The 19,688-nt window shown below is 30.9% G+C and overlaps 2 protein-coding genes across 7 annotated transcripts in view; both read right to left on the minus strand.

Annotated features, from left to right (window-relative positions):
- The window catches only part of LOC103568754 (TBC1 domain family member 31), a 51,888-nt gene extending 34,863 nt beyond the window's left edge, over positions 1-17,025 (minus strand). For 4 of the 6 annotated variants that reach the window (XR_008403313.1, XR_008403314.1, XR_008403315.1 and 1 more), the window contains exons 1-3: positions 15,029-17,025; positions 7,819-8,051; positions 7,478-7,751 (exon numbers count right to left, since the gene is read on the minus strand). Coding sequence is in view for 2 of the 6 variants with exons in the window: in XM_053736861.1 (XP_053592836.1) it covers positions 7,510-7,751; positions 7,819-8,051; positions 15,029-16,902 (2,349 nt within the window). In the remaining 4 variants the exon portion in view is untranslated. Of the gene's footprint in view, positions 1-6,537; positions 7,314-7,448; positions 7,752-7,818; positions 8,052-15,028 lie in introns of those variants that run through there. The other 2 variants (XM_053736861.1, XM_053736860.1) reach the window with 2 other exon arrangements.
- Positions 599-3,775, minus strand: LOC128669065 (uncharacterized). The gene has a single exon (XM_053743247.1). The coding sequence runs from the start codon at positions 3,773-3,775 to the stop codon at positions 599-601; it is 3,177 nt and encodes a 1,058-aa protein (XP_053599222.1).
- Positions 17,026-19,688: the final 2,663 nt, after the last annotated feature.

Here is a 19,688-nt window from a genome sequence, read left to right on the forward strand (position 1 = left end):
AGACAAGTCAGACCTACAAGCTTGACTGGTTTTAATTCTGGAGTGTCAATGGCTGATAAATTGGTTTTAGGCCATGAGTCTTGATCACCAATCAACCAAGACGGTCCCTTTGACCATAAGGAACCTAGGACAAACTCAGAAGGGGTTTGGCCTCGAGATACAAGATCCGCAGGATTATCTAGGGAAGCCACATGCCTCCAATGACAAGAGGAAGTTAATCGCTGCACCTCGGCAACGCGATTAGCCACAAAAGTTTTTAAACGATGTGGGGCAGTATTTAGCCAATGTAGTGTTATGGTGGAGTCTGACCACAAGTAACACTCGTGGATATTAATTAATAAGGCTTGCTTGACTACATTAAAAAGTCGCGCAAGAAGAAGAGCGCCACAAAGCTCCAGGCGAGGCAACGAGATTGAACTAACAGGAGCGACTCGAGATTTGGAACATATCAGTCGAACGTGGACTGCACCATTTTTGTCAGTAGAGCGTAAATATAGACAAGCACCGTATGCCTTTTCACTAGCGTCACTGAAGCCGTGTAATTGCACATCAGTGGAATCAGCTATGGTAATGCATCGGCTGAAGCGCAAATCTTCGATTAGGGGAAGTTGTTCTCGATAAGATGCCAAGCAGTATGAATTTCATTGGGAACGGATTCGTCCCAGTTGACGCCGGCCTTCCACAATGATTGCAGTATTATTTTTGCGTGCAAGATAACCGGACCTAATAGACCAAGAGGATCAAATAATTGCGCTATTTCAGAGAGAATGCTGCGCTTAGTGACTGCTGTAGCCTTGATCTTACTTACACTGTAAAATATAGCATCTTCTTTAGAGTTCCAATGAGTGCCCAATGTTTTGATTGTAGTATCTGGATTAAGCGACATGTTGGTGATGCTAGGATGAGCATCACAATTAAGGGTAAGAGTTGGGTCATTAGAAGCCCATTTCCTCAAGTTGAGGCCACCCTTTTTCATTATACTGTTTAGTTCGTAGCGAATAATTTCAGCCTCATGATGCGTATCTGCACCAGTAAGCAGATCGTCGACATAAAAATCTCTTATAAGTATAACAGAGGCGCGAGGATGGGATTCACTCTCATCATCGGCGAGCTGATGCAATGATCGAGTCGCTAAGTGAGAGGCACATGCAGTACCGTATGTGACGGTGTTGAGTGTGTACGTTTTTATGGGTTCAGAAGGATCGCTTCGAAATAATATTTTCTGGTACTTTCTGTCCTCTGGATGCACTAAAACCTGACGATACATTTTTTCGATATCGGCCGTGAGGACGAAAGTATATGAGCGATAGCGAGTAAGAATAATGAATAAGTCATCTTGAAGTTTTGGACCCACCATCAAGGTATCGTTCAAGGAAATCCCGCTTGAGGTTTTGGCGGACCCGTCAAAAACTACTCGAGTTTTCGTGGTAATGCTATCTTGCTTTATGACAGCATGATGCGGAAGGTAGAATCCCTGTGCTGAATCGCATGCGCTATCTGCGATAGACATATGATTTAAATCGATGTATTCATCCAGAAATGCAATATAATCAGGGGACATTGTTTTGTCTCGAATGAGCCGTTTCTCCAGTGAGTGGAAACGGCGAGAAGCTGAGGTGTAAGGGTCCCTCAGCTTTGATTGATTGCTATTAAAAGGCAATCGAACTACATATCGACCAGATGAGTCCCTTGTAGTGTGAGATAGATAATGCTCCTCACACAGCCTTTCTTCAGGGGACAAATCTTTAGGATTGGATAATTCCTCTATTTCCCAAAACCGAGTGAGTTCAAAGTCAGGGATTTGCTGACTCATTGCGAGATGACAAGATATATTTGGTTTTTTAAAAGAGTTGTTTAGTCTGCCTGCAACTATCCAACCGAGCTCAGTCTTCTGTAACACTGCATCAGGCTGGTTTTTTAGAGAAATTTGGCCTATGCTTAAAAGTTTATAGAATAAATCAACACCTATGAGAGCATCTACTGCGGATGGCTTGAAGAATTCTGGGTCTGCCAAGACAATGTTCTTGGGTATCTTCAGATGGGCCAAATCAATTGCCATGGAAGGCATTGCTCTACTAATCTGTGGTATTATTAAAAACTCCACATTTTTCGAAAATTTGCTAAACCGAGACTGAATTGTTGCCCGAGCGGAATGCGTTATGTTGGTGCACAGATCGTCAACGCCGTTGACGGCAATGTTAACTGACGTTCGATCCAGTTTTAAAAAACGAGCGGTTGCTTCGGTTATAAAATGGGCTTGAGAGCCTGCGTCCAAGAAAACACGACACGGCCTAGATACCCCTTGAGCATTTACTATGTCGACCAATGCCGTGGCCAATAATGCCTCTGAAGAAACGAGAGCATGCATACTTTGGATCTTAGCGCTAGACCTTGAAGATGAAGGTGGCGGATCCTGTTCCACAGATGAGTTCTGTGACCTATCGAAATGCAGGAGTGTGTTGTGCCGACTGTCACACGTGCGGCATTTACTTTTCGAGATGCACTGGCGAGAATGATGCGATTTACGCAAGCAATTAGTGCACCACCCATTTCTCTTTGCTAATTCATATCGAGAAAAGGGCCTTAACTCGAGAAATTTACTACAATTGTTAATATAGTGATCATCACTAGAACAATGGACACATCGGGCTTGAAAGACTGAGGTGGCAAAAGCTTGCCTCGGTGGCCCAGAGGTCTTGGATTTGGAGCTTGACTGTTTAGCGAATGCTTGCGAGCGCAGGCTCTCGACGTGAGCTCGCTTTGTGAGAAATGTTATCATTTGATCGATAGTGGGATTGGGAATACTACTGGAGTGATCTTCCCATCGTTCTTTGAGCTTATTATACAATTTATTTCGGAGCATGACAACTATTATCGCGTTCCATGATTCAATGGGCTCTCCTAACGTTTTAAGAGCACGTAAATTTTTGAGAACATGATCCACAAATGATCGCGTGGAGAATTCTTTAGATATTGAAGGCGTGTCAAACAGAGCTTGGATATAACCTTCCCGAATAACTTTTCTATCATCATATCGTTCTTTGAGCAAATTCCAAGCTACTTCATAATTCTGAGAAGACGATTCGATAGACGCAATTACATTGGCTGCTTCTCCCGTAAGACAGCCCTTCAAATAAAATAGCTTCCGAATAGCTGATATAGAAGTATCTTCGTGTATTAACGAGCTAAACAGATCATGAAAACCCAGCCACGAATCGAAAGAGCCGTCAAACGTTGGCAAAGTGATGTCAGGCAGCGACTGTTTATTTGCATCAATGAAATTCTGAGGTGCAGCATTTGAATGATTAGTCTGGGAGGTCGCGACCGTAGTTTGCAGATCATTGACTGTAATTACCTCTGGTAATTCCAGCACCTGATTATTGTTATCCGACTGAGTTGAAACTAATGCTACATCTTGTGGTACTACTGTATCACGAGGAAGTTCGTTATTTAATGCAGCAGAAGCTGGCGATTGAGGTCGAGTATTTATTGTTTTGGACAAAAGTTTAGTGGCAGTGCTGTGTGCCTTGAAGTAACGGTCCTCGAATTCAGTTCTGTGAGCATGTAACTCATCTGACTCTGCCTCTAATAATTCTAAATCGTCTTGATACGATACAAAGGATTCACGAGTCTTTTCTATTTCTTTATACCTTTTTTCTAGAGCAGGAAAGTCTTCCTCTGGATTAAAATGATTAAGAAAATTTTCGTATGCTGTTAGAGCACGTTTAGTTGCACCGCGTTTGATTCGAAGTGCTTTAATTTGCTCTTCAGCCATGATTAATGAAATTATTGATTATACAATACAATGGGTGTTATCAAGTATAAGATTGCAGGCGTATGAAATCGAGGCAAATAATTCTTATTAAAAATATATAAGGAATCAAATGAAAATAATAGGATTGGTGGTTCAACTGACTTACTTTATCTCGATGGTAAGCGCGAAAAATGTCGCTGATGTTGACACCTGATGATTATGATCTATGTTGACGATTGGCAGTGAGCAGGATTCCAGCGGTCCAATGGCGATGTCGTATGAAGGCTCAGCAATGGAGACGACGATGCACAATTTCGACTGGCAGTGCACAATGCACACTGAACGATATTAATGTATCGTTGAGCAATATTAATGTATCGCTTAAGCAATGTAGCTTGTGAACTTGATAATTATGTATACACTTGCACTGACACTCTCGCAATAATTTTTACGTGTTTGTGTTAAAAGCCGGGAATTACTGTGCAAAAATATCGGAAATTTAAAATGAATTCGCGATATCTGGCTCGAAGGACCAATGTTTTGAACCGCAATTGTTTTATTGCAATTATATGATTACGCATTGACCAGTAGTCAATACCAAAAGAGGCAACGAGTGAAATGAGTGGCAAGGTTGAATGTAAGTTTAACTCGGCTTTATTTTAAGTGAAGCGTGCTGCTTCCTACAAGTTCAAAAAGATAACTGATTACATAAAAATAGCTAAAAATCTAAATTACAATTTTTGCGAGGGTGGGGGCTAGCTAGGAAGTAGGAATCCGGAAACAACTATTGGTTTTCCTTGTGATCAGGCTTCAAACAAGGGATGAAGGATCGGTCATTGGCTAGCGCTTGGAAAAATGGGTGCGTAGGAGAGACGTAGGTGGACCCTCGGTGGGCCTAGTGGAGAGGGAAGCGAAGAGGCAAGCAAAAATGGCGGAAGGAAAGTCCCAAGGACTCTAGGATCGTGGGACTACATTAAAATACATAAAATTTTACTTTTTTTTTTATAACTGAATACCGAGTGCACCCTTTTCTTATTTGGTGCGAGGCTTCTGGCCATATAACATAAAAAATAGAGAAAGTTTTATGATTTAAGCCTTTGCAGAAGTACGTTCCCTTTCGCGACAATAGCAAAAGGCCTTGAAGAGCTCATTAGGTATTTTTTCTAGAATTGAAAACTTTAGAGTTTACAAACCAAAAATGTGCAAGGCAGATGTTTGAGTGCAGTAAAATAAAAAAAAATATAATAAACTAAAAATAACATAAATGAAAGTAAAATACAATACAAGTTTTATGCGTGGGAAAATGACAAACTATTACAATAATAAAATATTTGAGATTGTTACGAGCTAAATATGAGCTAGTTTGATTTTAATCGACCTAAATAATATCTCAAATAATAATAAAAATAATGATAAAATGATATCGCAAATAATGGTAAATTAGTTTGAATCAGAGGAGACGGAACAGAAAATAAGCTGAATCGGTTGATTAGTTTGGAAGTTGTAGACATTTTTAATTTTTCAAATTTGAGATACAAAATTATTTATTATTAATTTATCCATAAATTACTTAAAAACAAAAATTTATGTGGATCATCATTGAAAGTATTTTAAAGCTCATCTAATTAGCTTCAATTTTTGTTTCTTCACATGCCGTTTTGACAAATTCTTTACATAAATTTTTAACCTTGAAGTTCATATGGAAAACGTCTAAAAAATTTAATTTTTTGACTAATTTTTATTTGATAGCTTGAAAATAAATATATAAATAATAAGAAATCTACTACCATTTCGGCTGCCAAATGACCTTTTTTTTTATTATTTACAGTCGACAACCCGTCATAAGCCTGGTCTAAATGACGGGGGGTAAATTTTTCTGGAAATTTCAGTCTTTCTACCACCGTACGTTTAGTTTTGTTCACGACTATTCGTTATAAGCCTGTTTTATTTTATATGATTTTAAACGTCATATTTACATTTTGTTACATACGCGACTATCCTGATTTTTCTGGTGCTTATAGCGCTAAAATAAATACTTATATTTTCATACAAATAATAATTTTATTGATAAACATAATGCTCAATAAAACTTTTCAATTGTAACAGAAGCTTTAAATTTAATTTATGATTATAATTATGAACAGTAAATTATATTTTGCATAATAATGATTAAATTATTCTCCGCGAAACATAGATAGGAAATTTCCATCATTAATTTGTCTATTTTTTCCTATTGTTAGTTTATAATTTAGACAATTTTAACGGAGGCTTATAACTGGTTCTCTGGTACAAAACTCCTCAGAGTGGTTTAATGGGGGAAGCTGTTTGGACTCAGTACCTCCCGATTGAGAGGAAGAAGCTTATGAAGAGCAGGTATATAACGGGTAGTCTACTGTATAACTTTGAAAATTTTAAACAGCTGCTATTTTCAAACAAATTTCGTTAATTTTTTAATTTATTCAAGACATTGTTTGTAAATATATATGGAGCATTCCACGCCAAATCGGACGGTTTCAAAAATTTATTTTTCCGAGTTTCTTAATTTTTTGGTATTTTTTAGTACTCCTCAAAAGAGGCTGGTAAATTTTATGATTTTTTTGATGAATGGTTCAAAAAATATCGAATTTTAGAAAAAACCGCTCTTTTTATGGTTTTTTGATGATAACTTTCGTAATAATGGTCGAAATTCAATGTTTTTTTTTTTTTTTTCAAAATTTTCGTTTTTAGATGGCCTTTACAAAAAAAAAAAAAAAAAATATAAAACAAATATACGAAATGTTTTTAATCGAGATTTTTGAATTTCAAGTTTTCAACTGTGTTTTCAAAAAAAGGTGTATCCTTCGATTTTCTTGAAAATTTTCTATCTTAAACTTCTATCCATTCTGCAACTTCTAAGCCCGGTCCAGTAATGGGCCTTCCATAATTACTATTTTTTTTTTTCGATTTTTGAAAATTGAAATAAATTTTTTTTCGCTATAAATAATTATCAGTACCGATTATTGACACTATATACTTGTTTTTCTTGCATATTATGAATTGATTTCAATAGATTTTTGTTCTGTGTAGGGATTTAGAAGCATTAAGTGAAAGTTGATGCTATTCATAAGCAGTTATAGTAAACGTTTTTATTTATTTCGAAGCAAATGAAACATTAGATTTGCTATACAATAAGCTTAAGACCATTACAGGAGCTCAAAAATTCCATATAATTATTCGAAAAAGCGACGAAACTGTATAACAAACTTTTTTAATTATTTCCGTGTTCTTTTGAAAATTTTATGTTAACGATTTTTATTTTATTTTATTTCATTTATGTTTCATGCTTTGCGCTTTTAATTTCAGGAACTATGTCAGCTGCCATTAAATTAATTGAAGCGATTGGCGCCGAAGTTGTTGAGTGCATTGTATTAATGGAATTAAATTCACTTAATGGCCGATCAAAAATATCAGTACCTGTATTTTCATTAATCCAGTACAATTAATAAAAATATTTAATCTCGTGATAAATTTTATAAATTTACATTCCAATGTAAATGTTTTTATAACCAATTGTCTTTTTCTACAATTTATATCTCAATTTTAAATAAATTAAAAATTAATATTTCATTACTTTTTTTTTATAAAAATTTCAAATAAATCAGTCAACAAAATCATGACTTAAAAAAATAATTTACATGATTAACTGTTTGATTAAAAACAAAAAAACATATTTAATTTATTTACCTTTAGATTAAATAAAATATTATATAATGTCTCTATCTTTTACACTTAATAGTTTTTAAAAATTCTCCAACTTCTTCTTCAAGTGCCTCCACATCATTTCGTAGTTTATTGTAAGAGTTAACTCTTGATCGTGAATTAAATTCATCACTCGCAGAATTAATTTCTGTGAGATTTATACTTTCGCTCAGTGGCAATTGTCGATAGAGTTTTTGACGTTCACTAGCAACTGAGGCTTCAGATACTCGAAGCTGCTCATTATAACATCGTTGTAATTCTAAACAAATAATAAAATTTATTTTTATCAAAAATCTTTAAAAATAATGATGATAAATTATCAATACCTCGAAGTCTCTGGTTTTGAACTTCTTTGATAAAATTGTCCTTTTCATCTTCTAATCTTTTTTTCTCAATATTCTCCAACACTTCTTGTCGTTTTTTACGTAAAGTTATTTCTTCTTCTCTTAAATTAATCAACTCAGTCATTTTTTCTTTATTTTCAATAATAAATTTAGGATATTCTTCGAATAAAAATAATGGATATGGTCCATCTGGTGGTAATGCACAGAATGTTTCTCTAAAAAAAAACAAAAAAAAAATTATTTCAGTATATTAAATTGCAAGTACTAAAATTAAAAAATAAATAATTAGGGGAGCGTGTGATCGCCTCGATTATAAAAATTTAAAAAAATTCATCGAATAATAAATTTTGAATTTAATTTTATTCTTTAACTCTTATTATGGTATCACAGAAAAAACAGAATATTAAAAATTAAAAAATAACAGTAAAATGTGGAGTCTGTTATCAATAATTAGTACTATTATATGTTTAATGCAAAGTAGTTTACTAATTTTTGTAGATTCCTAAAAATTACTATCAATTATTTCAAAAAGTAAGTAAATATTATTACTTTTAGGTATAATACGTGACATATGAGTGAGAGTTTATTAATTTATGGCATAATCTATTAAAAAGTAATGATTGGTCAAACTAAAAATTGGTATCTTAGATACTGATTTTTTCGGCCGAAAATTTCAAAAGTTACTAACTCTTATTTTATAAATTCGATATCACTGATCAATTATTACCTTAAAATATCATTTATTCATCATTATAAATTAATTTACAATATACATATATCGAATAAGTGGTAAATAATAAAATGAAAAATTCGTATACTAGATCTTTATATATTAATAAGTACGTTTACTAATTTTTCGGTTCCTCATTTTTTAAATTTTTCTATGTTTATTAAAATAGTAATAACTGCAGATTTAACCAATTTATCAATTCTTTTTCATATTAATTTTAATATACGAAATTACAAATTTTGCTTTTCTATGTGTATCAAATTTTAATATAAATAATAGCCATTTTGTAATATATATATATATAATGATCCTGGTTTGATATTAGTATCGAGAATACTAATTTTAAGTCGAAAATAAACTACAAACTATTTAAATTTTGAGCATCATTTTTTTCCGTGTAAATGCCTCAATACCGGTACAAGACCCAATACCGGAACGACTTGATGATCATTATATTATATTTTAACTCATACGCGCTAAAATTAAATAAAATTTTCTTTATTTAAAACTTTAATATTTTAGTTACAAAATAAGATATAAAATAGATTTTAGAAAATATTTAAAATATGAAAAAAAAAAAAAAAAATGTTAATTAGAGCAATAGTCTCGGATTAATGACTTTTTTATGTCTCTTAATGGTTTTGCTAAGAAATCAGTCAATGGTCTTAAGCTTATAGAAAATGCATAGAATTACTTTTCAATAATTTTTTTTTTTTTCGTATATGCATCTTGAATGACATAAAATTCAAGAAAACATATTAAAAATATGAAAAAAATAGTATTATTATATTAATTTTACTGTTCGTCTATTGGTGCACAAAAATGAACCCGTGCCCAGTACCGGAATAGCCAATCATATTAATGTTATCGATAGACATTAACGGTGAGTTTTATTGACTGACTAAATCAAGTACAATATTAATTATTACTGGAGCCCTAATATTTAATGCAGTATTTATAATTGTTATAAAAAATAGATTAAGTATAGATAAACTCTAATTTAAATCATAAAAAATAAATTTTTGTTTTTAGTTTTTTTTTTTTAAATTATTTTTTTAATAAAACCTCAAATGATTTATTTTGTTTCTATTCTTTAGTTCAAAATATTTATTTTCATTGAATTTTCAATCATTTAAAAATTTTAAATACATTTTACATTATGGGCGTGATATAGCAGACATCAGACAAATTCAAAATTATTAATAAATCGAGTAAATAATTAATAATATAAAATTTTAAAAAATGTAAATTCAAAAAATTTTGAAATTAATAGTGCTTTTTTTGTAAATATTATTTTTGTAATTATATATCTTATTTATTTACAATTTCAAATTTGTCTGATGTTTGCAACATTCAAACCCGTTTTATTAAGTTAATATTATTTAATAATTGTTAATATTTTCACTATGAACAAATGCAATTTGATTATTTTTTAATAGGCAAATGTCTATTCTGCATGATGTAATAATAACATTTTTGTTTCTTATTCTACGTTTATAAAAAGATATATAAAAATTTTAAATTTATGAAAATTACTTATTAGCCATAAAATTAAATTACTTTATAAAATAATGAATGATATTAAACTAAAAACTATTGATAAATAAAAAAAATGAGTATTTCTTTTTTTTTAATTTTTTATTTTACAAAAAACAGGATTAAGCCTATGGTGTAATTATAATTAATTTTAAATATAATAATAATAATAAAATAGTTTTATTTGCACAACTTTTAAGTCTTATACAAATTTTTACATATATCATATTTTCATTTAGTAATTAATTTTAAATATATTATGATTTAATTTTTATTTATATTGTAATTGATTATTTAATAATTAAAATTTTATTATTTATTTATTAATTATTTACAAGAATTATACTAAGCTTATTAACTAAAAAAGTGAACTTTTAATACACAATTATGATTAATTTATACAATCAAAATTTACCACATTTACATTAGATACTTAACATTATATTTATAAAATTAATCAAATCTCAAGTAATATTTTATAAAATTAAATTATCGGATGATAAACGATTATTTACAAATAATTACAATCATTATTACGTTGTCTTATTAGAACTATGACAACTTACGTTTTTTAACAGGAACAAAAATACTGCCCGTATCATCATCATGTTTACGTTTATAGCTGTAGTTTCCGATAGCTCCAATTCTTACTTCCACATCTGCTGTAGTTACAGGCATAAGTTGACTACTCGTACTTCCCACAGAATTATCTTGTATTTCTTCAGCTTCAGGTGAAGATACCGACGACCCATCTGAATTAGCAGATTTTTTCTTCGTCAGTCTGTCAAGATACTCGTGATAGCTGATCTTTCGTCTACTTGACTTCCTAATTTCAGCTTTAGCCGAAACATTCTCCTGATCCGATGAACTGGAGCATCTCTCTTTTCGATTCATTAAAATCAATTGGCCAGTTGGATTTTTAAATAAACGCATCACCCGGTTTTTTATTCTAGGTGAAATTTTATTTAATATTTCCTTGAACTCCCTGTCCATCTTAATCAGCAGATCAAACGTCACTTTCCGATCCAGCAACCAAAACCAAGGATTTCCATCCAAGACTTCTGGAATTTTCCATTGCGAGGATCGAATAGTTAAATATATGCAAAACGCCGCCACGACTGCCGGTTTGTATTTGACGCACATTGACGTCATCTGCAAGGTGTTGGTCGCCACCTGCAGAAAAATCTTGCATAGTTCTTTACACGCGTTGATTTCTTGGCAGAATTTCATAATATACTTATGTGGATGATTCACTCCCATCCTGAATCCTAATGTGGCTAAAAGGATGCGTTCATTTAATATTATAGTCTTGACATGATCCTGGTACTCGGCAGCAGTGGTGTCCAGTTGATAGTTCATGTCTTTTTTCAAGCAGCAATGAAAAGCATTGATAACGTCTTTCAATTTTTGTGGCTCTTCTTGAACCTTTGCCGCCACGAAAATTGCCGTCATTGCCATTTCATAACGATGAAATTTCGACAATGAATGTTGAGTGTAAAAACGGTGCATGTACACTGTAGCTGTATGCGTACAGACTTCCGACAATTTTAGCCGCTTGCCCAAATCATTCATCAAGTAAGCAGCTTGTTGTTTGTGGTCTAGTTCTTTTTCAGTACTTACACCATCTTTGAAACTCGGAGAATTCTTCAACTCTTCTTTGCTAAAATACCACTTTTGAGCCATATTAACTTCACTGTACACTTTATTATTTCACACTGAAATAGCTTATTCACTTCTAAAATCGCACAATTTTATTTTTCCGTAAACTTTTTATTTATTCTCAAGCGAACTGTAGGACATTGAGTTCGAGAATAAAATGACAAAATATTGACGAGACACTGAAATTTAAGGGATTTTATAACAAAGCTATTTAAGATTTTGTCCCAATGAAATTGTAGCAACAATGTGTATGGGGGTAATTAGAAAGTAATAGTTGAGGGCTGAAGAAATGTACCTGAGGTAGAAAAGGTTATTAGACTAATGACTATAAATATTATAATCATAAGGGTTTGAATATTCAGGTATTAAAGTAATTAACATTTCTGTGAACAAGCTAAAGACCTGATGGCAAATAATTAAGTTCGTAATTAAATATTTATGTCGGGCTCTCAAATAATGAATTGAAAATTTTCTGAAAATTAGAGTACGTGGAAAAAAATTAACTGTGTACATTAAGAAGCGACAAGTAATATAATGATAAAGTGATCAGTACATACGATCATTCTAAATAGTAATTCTTTAGTTTATAATTAAAACGTAAATAATTATAGGACAAATATTAAAATTTATTGTAAGTTCTGAAATTTTATAATTGTGAATTTTTAATAGTAAGAAAATACTTGTACACTAAAAAATCGGGAGTGCATCTGGATTTTTCTCGATCTAAGTTCACTCCGTCACTCGGAGTTCAAAGTGACGCGGATTTTATTTCAATCCGCATTCATTTCAATCCGGAGTTTTAATACTTAAATAAATTACACAAAGAGAAAAGAATAGTTCTGATCCCTATGCTAGAATGGTCCATTACTTGTTACATAATAACGACGATTTTTGCTGGGAAAAATCTTTAGAATTGTGACAAATATATGAGTGATGGCTCATTCAATGTGGGATCAAATTTTGAGCACGATGTGTTTTTTACTTATCGAAATTTCGATTTTTTATTAACAAAAAGCTAAGATTCTGTAGTTTGTTTATGTTTTTTGTTAATAAAAAATCAAAATTTTGATAAGTAAAAAAATTTTAAAAAATATCTTGCTCAAAATTTGATCCCGCATCGAATGACCCATTGCTCATATATTTGCCACAATTGTAAGATTTTTCCCAGCAAATTCATTCAGGACTTTCACTAAAATTGTCGTTTTTATGTAATATAGTAATGGTTACGATTCTAGCATAAGAATTAGAACTATTCTTTTCTCTGTGTAAATAATAATTTGATATATATATAATACATAGTGCAAATATTAAGGTATTTTGGCACTCGCATCCCAAGTCAGAAAAAATGACTCTTTATTTATTATTTTTTTTTTTTTTTCAAGTAATGAAAAAACTGTTTAGATTAATCATCATTATAATTAATATTAGTAATAATTAATATAAAATCAATGTGTATTAAAGTTAAATAATTATAATTACAAAATTTACATAAATTACATTGACTAGAACTAGAATTGTTCGTGGTTATACCAACTGTCATAAATTTTTTACAGTTGGTACCATAATCTCTCTAACATGTTAAGTTTATTTACGTTTTAAATAGGTAAACATAACCTCTACATAACTGATGTCAACTGGATTTATGTAAATAATTTATTTACATTATTTATTGTCTTTACATTAATTTTATTCATATTCAATAAGTTAGTCTCTTAGTGAATATTTCAAATTTAGCGCGCACAACGAAGCTGCCATTTTTTCCCTAGTAAACATGAGAGAAAGTAAGTGTCCGTCTATAAACAAAGACAGATAGCTAATCATCATATTAAAAAATTAATTTTAAAAAAACCGTGTGGTAAATCATTCTGAAACTTTTTTATTATACGCTTTAGATGTCAAATTATCTAATAAAAAGTTTTTTTTTGTGGGTCAAATTTGTCAATTTTTTACAAATTATTGATTTCAGGTAAAATTGAATAAGGACAACCATAAGAGCCTGTGTATAATTACATGATATTTTAATTAATTATATCTCTTAAACGACGTGGTAAAAAATTCTGATTTTTTTTTCTCAAGCACATTTAAGTATAATTTTTTAAATAAAAATAAAAAAAGTAGAGGTCAAGTTTGAAAGCTGTGGGTGCCAAACTACCTTAAATTATTGAATAGATATAGTGACATTAATTAATTTTTATAGGAATATTTGATATTTTAGTACAATATGAAATGTTGTCTCGTGGTATGGTTGATGTAAGTCATACGACAGTTTGTAACTCCCTGGAATTATATTTCTCAAAAATTTATTATCAGCTGCTTATATTTTTTTTAAATTATTTCGCGTGAATATACAGAAAGGGAGCTCGTAATTATTTCCATACTTAATATAAATGTCAAAATATCAAAGACCTGAGCAAACTATGTATTAGTAATTTTTTTTATAATTAATATTTTCCGAAACTCCTCTTCGGAATTAAATTCACTCCAAATGGATTTAAATAAATAAAAAGTTATCCATACTCCGCATTCACTCCGCAAAATTCTTACAGTGTAAGATTTGAAACGAAAAACATGGGACACATGCAGTACAGATGGTTCGAAAATTGATGAATAATTAAAAAATTTTCAAATTATTTGATCTGATTTGATTCGTACACGATTCGCACACCCCTACTTTTTATTAATACAGTCGACTACCCGTTATAAGCCTCTTCCCCTCAATCGGGAGGTACTGAGTCCAAACAGCTTCCCCCATTAAACCACTCTGAGGAGTTTTGTACCAGAGAACCAGTTATAAGCCTCCGTTAAAATTGTCTAAATTATAAACTAATAATAGGAAAAAATAGACAAATTAATGATGGAAATTTACTATCTATGTTTCGCGGAGAATAATTTAATCATTATTAAGTAAAATATAATTTATTGATCATAATTATAATCATGAATTAAATTTAAAGCTTCTGTTACAATTGAAAAATTTTATTGAGCATTATGTTTATCAATAAAATTATTATTTGTATAAAAAGATAAGTATTTATTTTAATGCTATAAGCACCAGAAAAATCGGGATAGTCGCGTATGTAACAAAATGTAAATATGCGGTTTAAAATCATATAAAATAAGACAGGCTTATAACCAATAGTCGTGAACAGACTTATGACAGGTAATCGACTGTACCAAATAAAAATAAATACAAACTTAAAAATGTATTATAATTCTTCCCTGATCAGGGCGTCCACTCACTCCCTTAAATAAAAATAAAATTCTTACTTGAGATATTGCTTTGGATGATTTCTTTCTGAAACATCACGATCAAGCCTCAAAGCTGTTTTGATAATATCTTTGACCGGAACTTGTCCCGGCTGTCGATAAAATTCTTCAATATTCTCTCTATCATTAATTAATAAAATAACACGCTTAGAACAAATATTATAAGCAGCAACACACATCAACAATAACGTTGGCTTTCTATACGACAGCAAATGATCCCAAAGTATCAGCCATTCACTCTCCGTTAAAACTTCGCTCATAGCCGTCTTGAGAAGTGGCCAAGCATAAACAGTCGACGTGATATTTTTTTCATAATAGTATTTAATTAACACAGGATCGACTTCAGCCAAAATATTTTCAATGATACCAAGAATATTCAGCGGCGGGAACGGATGATATTCAAACCATTTCTGACAATAATTCAATATTATCGTCAGCGTTGCTTCGTACGCAAGCAGATGATCTTTTTTAAAGACCATAATAAAAGGAAATATAAATTCCGGAATAAATGACGACTCTGCTAACATCGGACAAAATTTAACCAGTTTACTAAAAGTCAATGCGAGCACAGACGACTTTGTAGTATCAGCTAATTTATGATCATCTAATAGTCTAACTATTAGATCCCCAGGTACTTTATTAATTAATCCCGTAAATGCTTTTTTGTTACTCGGCAAATTCATTAAACTACGCCATATGATACTGCGATAACAGTCTGGATACTCTCCATATTCTTTCAAAATCGGCAAAAGTCTATCGAGTCTCAAATTGTCTTGTATATTTTTTTCAATGCATTTTAAATTCTTATCAATACTCCGAGGTTTTACTTTTTTCTTTCCTGCTTCGGATTTTATTTTAGTAACCTCTGCTGTTACTTTCATCAGTTGATCAAAGCAGCTTATCATCAACGACCCATCGAATTTTATAAATCCGACCCACTGACCGTGGGGTGATACCGTTATTTTGCGTACGCCCTGATCTACATAGTCAGTATTTTCAATAAATGATTTTGCATGAATGTCAAAAAATTTAAATTTTCCATCGTCGAATAAAATGATTATTATTTTATTCGACCCGGCGTCAAGCGGCAGCGGCACGATTTCTATTTTTTTAATCCAACTTGAATGCTCAGAAAATTCAAAACTTTTAATAACAGACCAAGTCTTTGTATTTAAAATAATTATTTTGTTTCTCCCGCCACAAATAATTGCCGCTCGTGAGTTCTCAGTAAAAATAATGTCTTTTACATTTTTTAAACCGTAGTCCGATAGTAAAATTTTTTTATCGACACCGAAGTTTTCAAACGGCCAAATTTGCAAGGTATCATTTTCATAAATTACTGAAACTAAACCAGTGGATGACAATAAACCTTTTTTTATCCCGCCTTCGCCATATTCTAATCGCAACTGATGAAGTTTCGTAAAAGATTTCAAATCCCAGATTATTCCCTCGCTTCTTGATACGGAAAAAAAATTGTTTTTATAAAAAGTTATTAATGTAGCAGGTAATTTATGACCTTTTAGTAAATAAAAGTCGGCAATTGATTCTGATTTGTTGAATATTTTGTCTAATATGATAACTTTTAAATCTGCTGACACTAACCCGATAATAACCTCGGATTTTTCAATTGGATTGAAGGCAACGAAACTTGACTGCCCGACGTTACTTAATTTTTTAACAATCCAGTGATTATTTATTAATGAAAGTAAATAAAAATTACCGATAGAATCAATGGCTACTGCGCGGTCTTCAGATTCGTCAAAACAAAATTTTAAAATGTTTACTCGTGAACTGCATTTTTTGTTTGGGTTATTAACTTCTAATTTGAATAAATCTTTTCCTACTTTTATTAACTTGTCACCTTTTACTGGCATTATTTATTTTTAAACTTTTACATACTTTCACTTTTTAATTAAAGTTAATTTTTATTTATTTGTACATTTGAAAAGTTGTTTATATTTTTTTTCACCGGTTTGTTTATGTTGTGACAAATGACAGCTGCGAGTTGCAGGGTAAAAAGTAAACAAATCGTCAGAATTTAAACGTGAGACCTCTGGTGTTTAAAATACTACGAGGAGAGGGGGCAGTAGCGCGGGAACAGTTAAGGAAATTTTGAATTTTCAGTTAGAAAATAATTGTTTTGAAAGTGACATTTTAAATGAACACGAAGTTAACAAACAATTAAAAACGTAGGAATTTTTTTCAACAAATAAATTATGAAAAAAAAAGAAACTAAAAATATGCGCATGTAGAAAATTCAAAAAGTTACAGGTGAATTTTAAATTAAATTAATTCTCAATAGGCCAGGCTAGCTTTTTGTTAGTTTTTAGTTGCCTGTTCCAAGTCAACTTCCTACTATTCCAAGAATTTTTAAAAAAGTCAACTTTTAAAAATTTTTACAATTTTCGTAGCGGGAAGTTAAAAAAATAAAAATAATAATCTAATTTCATGATAACCACAGATTTTTGATACTAAAATTCCCTGACTTTTCCAGGTATTCCAGTCAAATAATTGAAAAATTCCCTGACAATATGTAGTAATATTAAATCATTGGAAATATTTATTTAATTCAAAATAAAATGGTATAAGTCAGTTCAATAAATAATCAATCATTGTCTTTAAATGAAACTTTATTTTATTATTTGTCAATGTTCATAAGTTCTTTTTATTTATTAAATTAATAATTGTTCATTTTTTATTTTAAATCTATTTTTTTATATAACACTCAATAATAAAATATAAATAAACTTTTCATTTTCACAGTTTCGACAGAAAAAAAAATTTATCGGATTTTTTCAGCCAAACGAAAAGAAAGTAAAAATTTTTCCAGCTTTGTGATGTAATTCCCTGACTTTTCCCTGGTTTTTCCAGTATATATATAATTCCATGACATTTTCAGGTTTGTCAGGATTCCAGAATGTGTCCACTATACCCTTTGGGCCAGCTCCATCTTCGAGATACAGAGTTAAGATTTTAGGACTTTTTTTTATTAAAGTAACTTTTGAAATGTATTTAATTAAATAAAATCAAAAATAAATTTTTTTCTGACACAGTGTAATGTCTACAAAAACTCCTCCGGCTTTGAAACAAAATTCTCTGTCTTTTCCCTGATTTTTCAAGTATATTTATAATTCCGTGACATTTACAGGTTTTCCAGAAATGTGGCCACCGTGAATTGTCAGTGGATAAATATAAATAAAGCTGTAACTTTCCTATGATAAAATTGAAAATGCTGTTAATGACATCTATAGTTTAATATTCCTATGAAAATTCTGCCAACTAAGTGGCAACTGGCGCAAGGGGGACTTAGCGTTACTCCCCTTTCTTTTTTCATAGTTTTCAATTGTTCATAAGATCTACCGATGCGAACAACGATCAACTAACCACATCAGTCTTCATTGAATATTTAATAACGACACAACTTTTTCAATATGCCTCGTGAAAACCAATATTCTGTTCCGGATTTCGTGGACATGATCTTGATCTACGGCCAGTGCCTTTATAACGCAAGAGAAGCTAGTCGTGTCTATGCAGAACGTTATCCAAATCGTCCTCGGCATCCCGACCATCATGTTATTCTTGGTGCGGTTCAACATCTTCGGGATACTGGAAACGTTTTACCAGAGCGTGCGAGTCGTCCTTAAGACAAGTCATAAAGAAAATTACGTAGTTGATGCACTGCTGGACGATCCCAACACTGATGAACAACAGAACAACTCATGAAATGATCGTCCATATTATTTAAAATAAAAACGGCCCTTTTCAGGGCCACCAATTTTTTACGACATAAGAAAACGATTTCAAGTTTTTATATCAGAGAAAATAATAATAAGAAACAACCCCAAAACTTCCCGCTGTTTTTGAGCTCAAGGAGCTCGAAAATATTATTGTAAATTTTTGAGCTCTTCGAGCTTAAAAAACTGTTAGACCGACAAAACATATATCTTACTGAAAAAAAAAAAATAATTTTAAGTCACAATTACGGCGAAAATATTGGACTAAAAAAAAAATTTTGAAACTAAAGTTGTATGAAATTTAATTATATAAAAAAAATATCTCTAATGATTTTTTTATGGGACCAATATTTTCACCACAATTCCAAAATTAAGATTCATAATGAATGATTCAAATTTTTGTTAATTCTAAAAATGTTAACTTTGAAATAACAGGGAAAATATTAGTCGTATAAAAAAATTATAAGAGACATTTTTTCTAGAAAATTAAATTTCCTACAACTATTATTTGAAAATTTTTTTTATACGACCAATATTTGCACCGTAATTACAAAATTAAGATTTATAATGACTGATTCAAATTTTTATTAATTATGAAAATGTTAATTTTAAAATTACGGGGAAAATAATAGTCGTATAAAAAAATCATAAGAAACATTTTTCTTATAAAATTAAATTAGCTACAACTTTTGTTTAAAAATTTTTTTTATACGACCAATTTTTGTACTTCTAAAATTAAGATTCATAATTAATTATTAAAATTTTTGTTAATCATAAAAATGTTATTTTTGAAATTACGGAGAAAATATTAGTCGTATAAAAAAAATATAAGAGACATTTTTTCAAGAAAATTAAATTTCTTACAACTTTTGTTTGAAAAATTTTTTTATACGACCAATTTTTGTGCTTCTAAAATTAAGATTCAT

The sequence above is a fragment of the Microplitis demolitor genome, chromosome 2, assembly GCF_026212275.2.
Source record: "Microplitis demolitor isolate Queensland-Clemson2020A chromosome 2, iyMicDemo2.1a, whole genome shotgun sequence".
Classification (NCBI taxonomy): Eukaryota; Metazoa; Arthropoda; class Insecta; order Hymenoptera; family Braconidae; genus Microplitis; species Microplitis demolitor.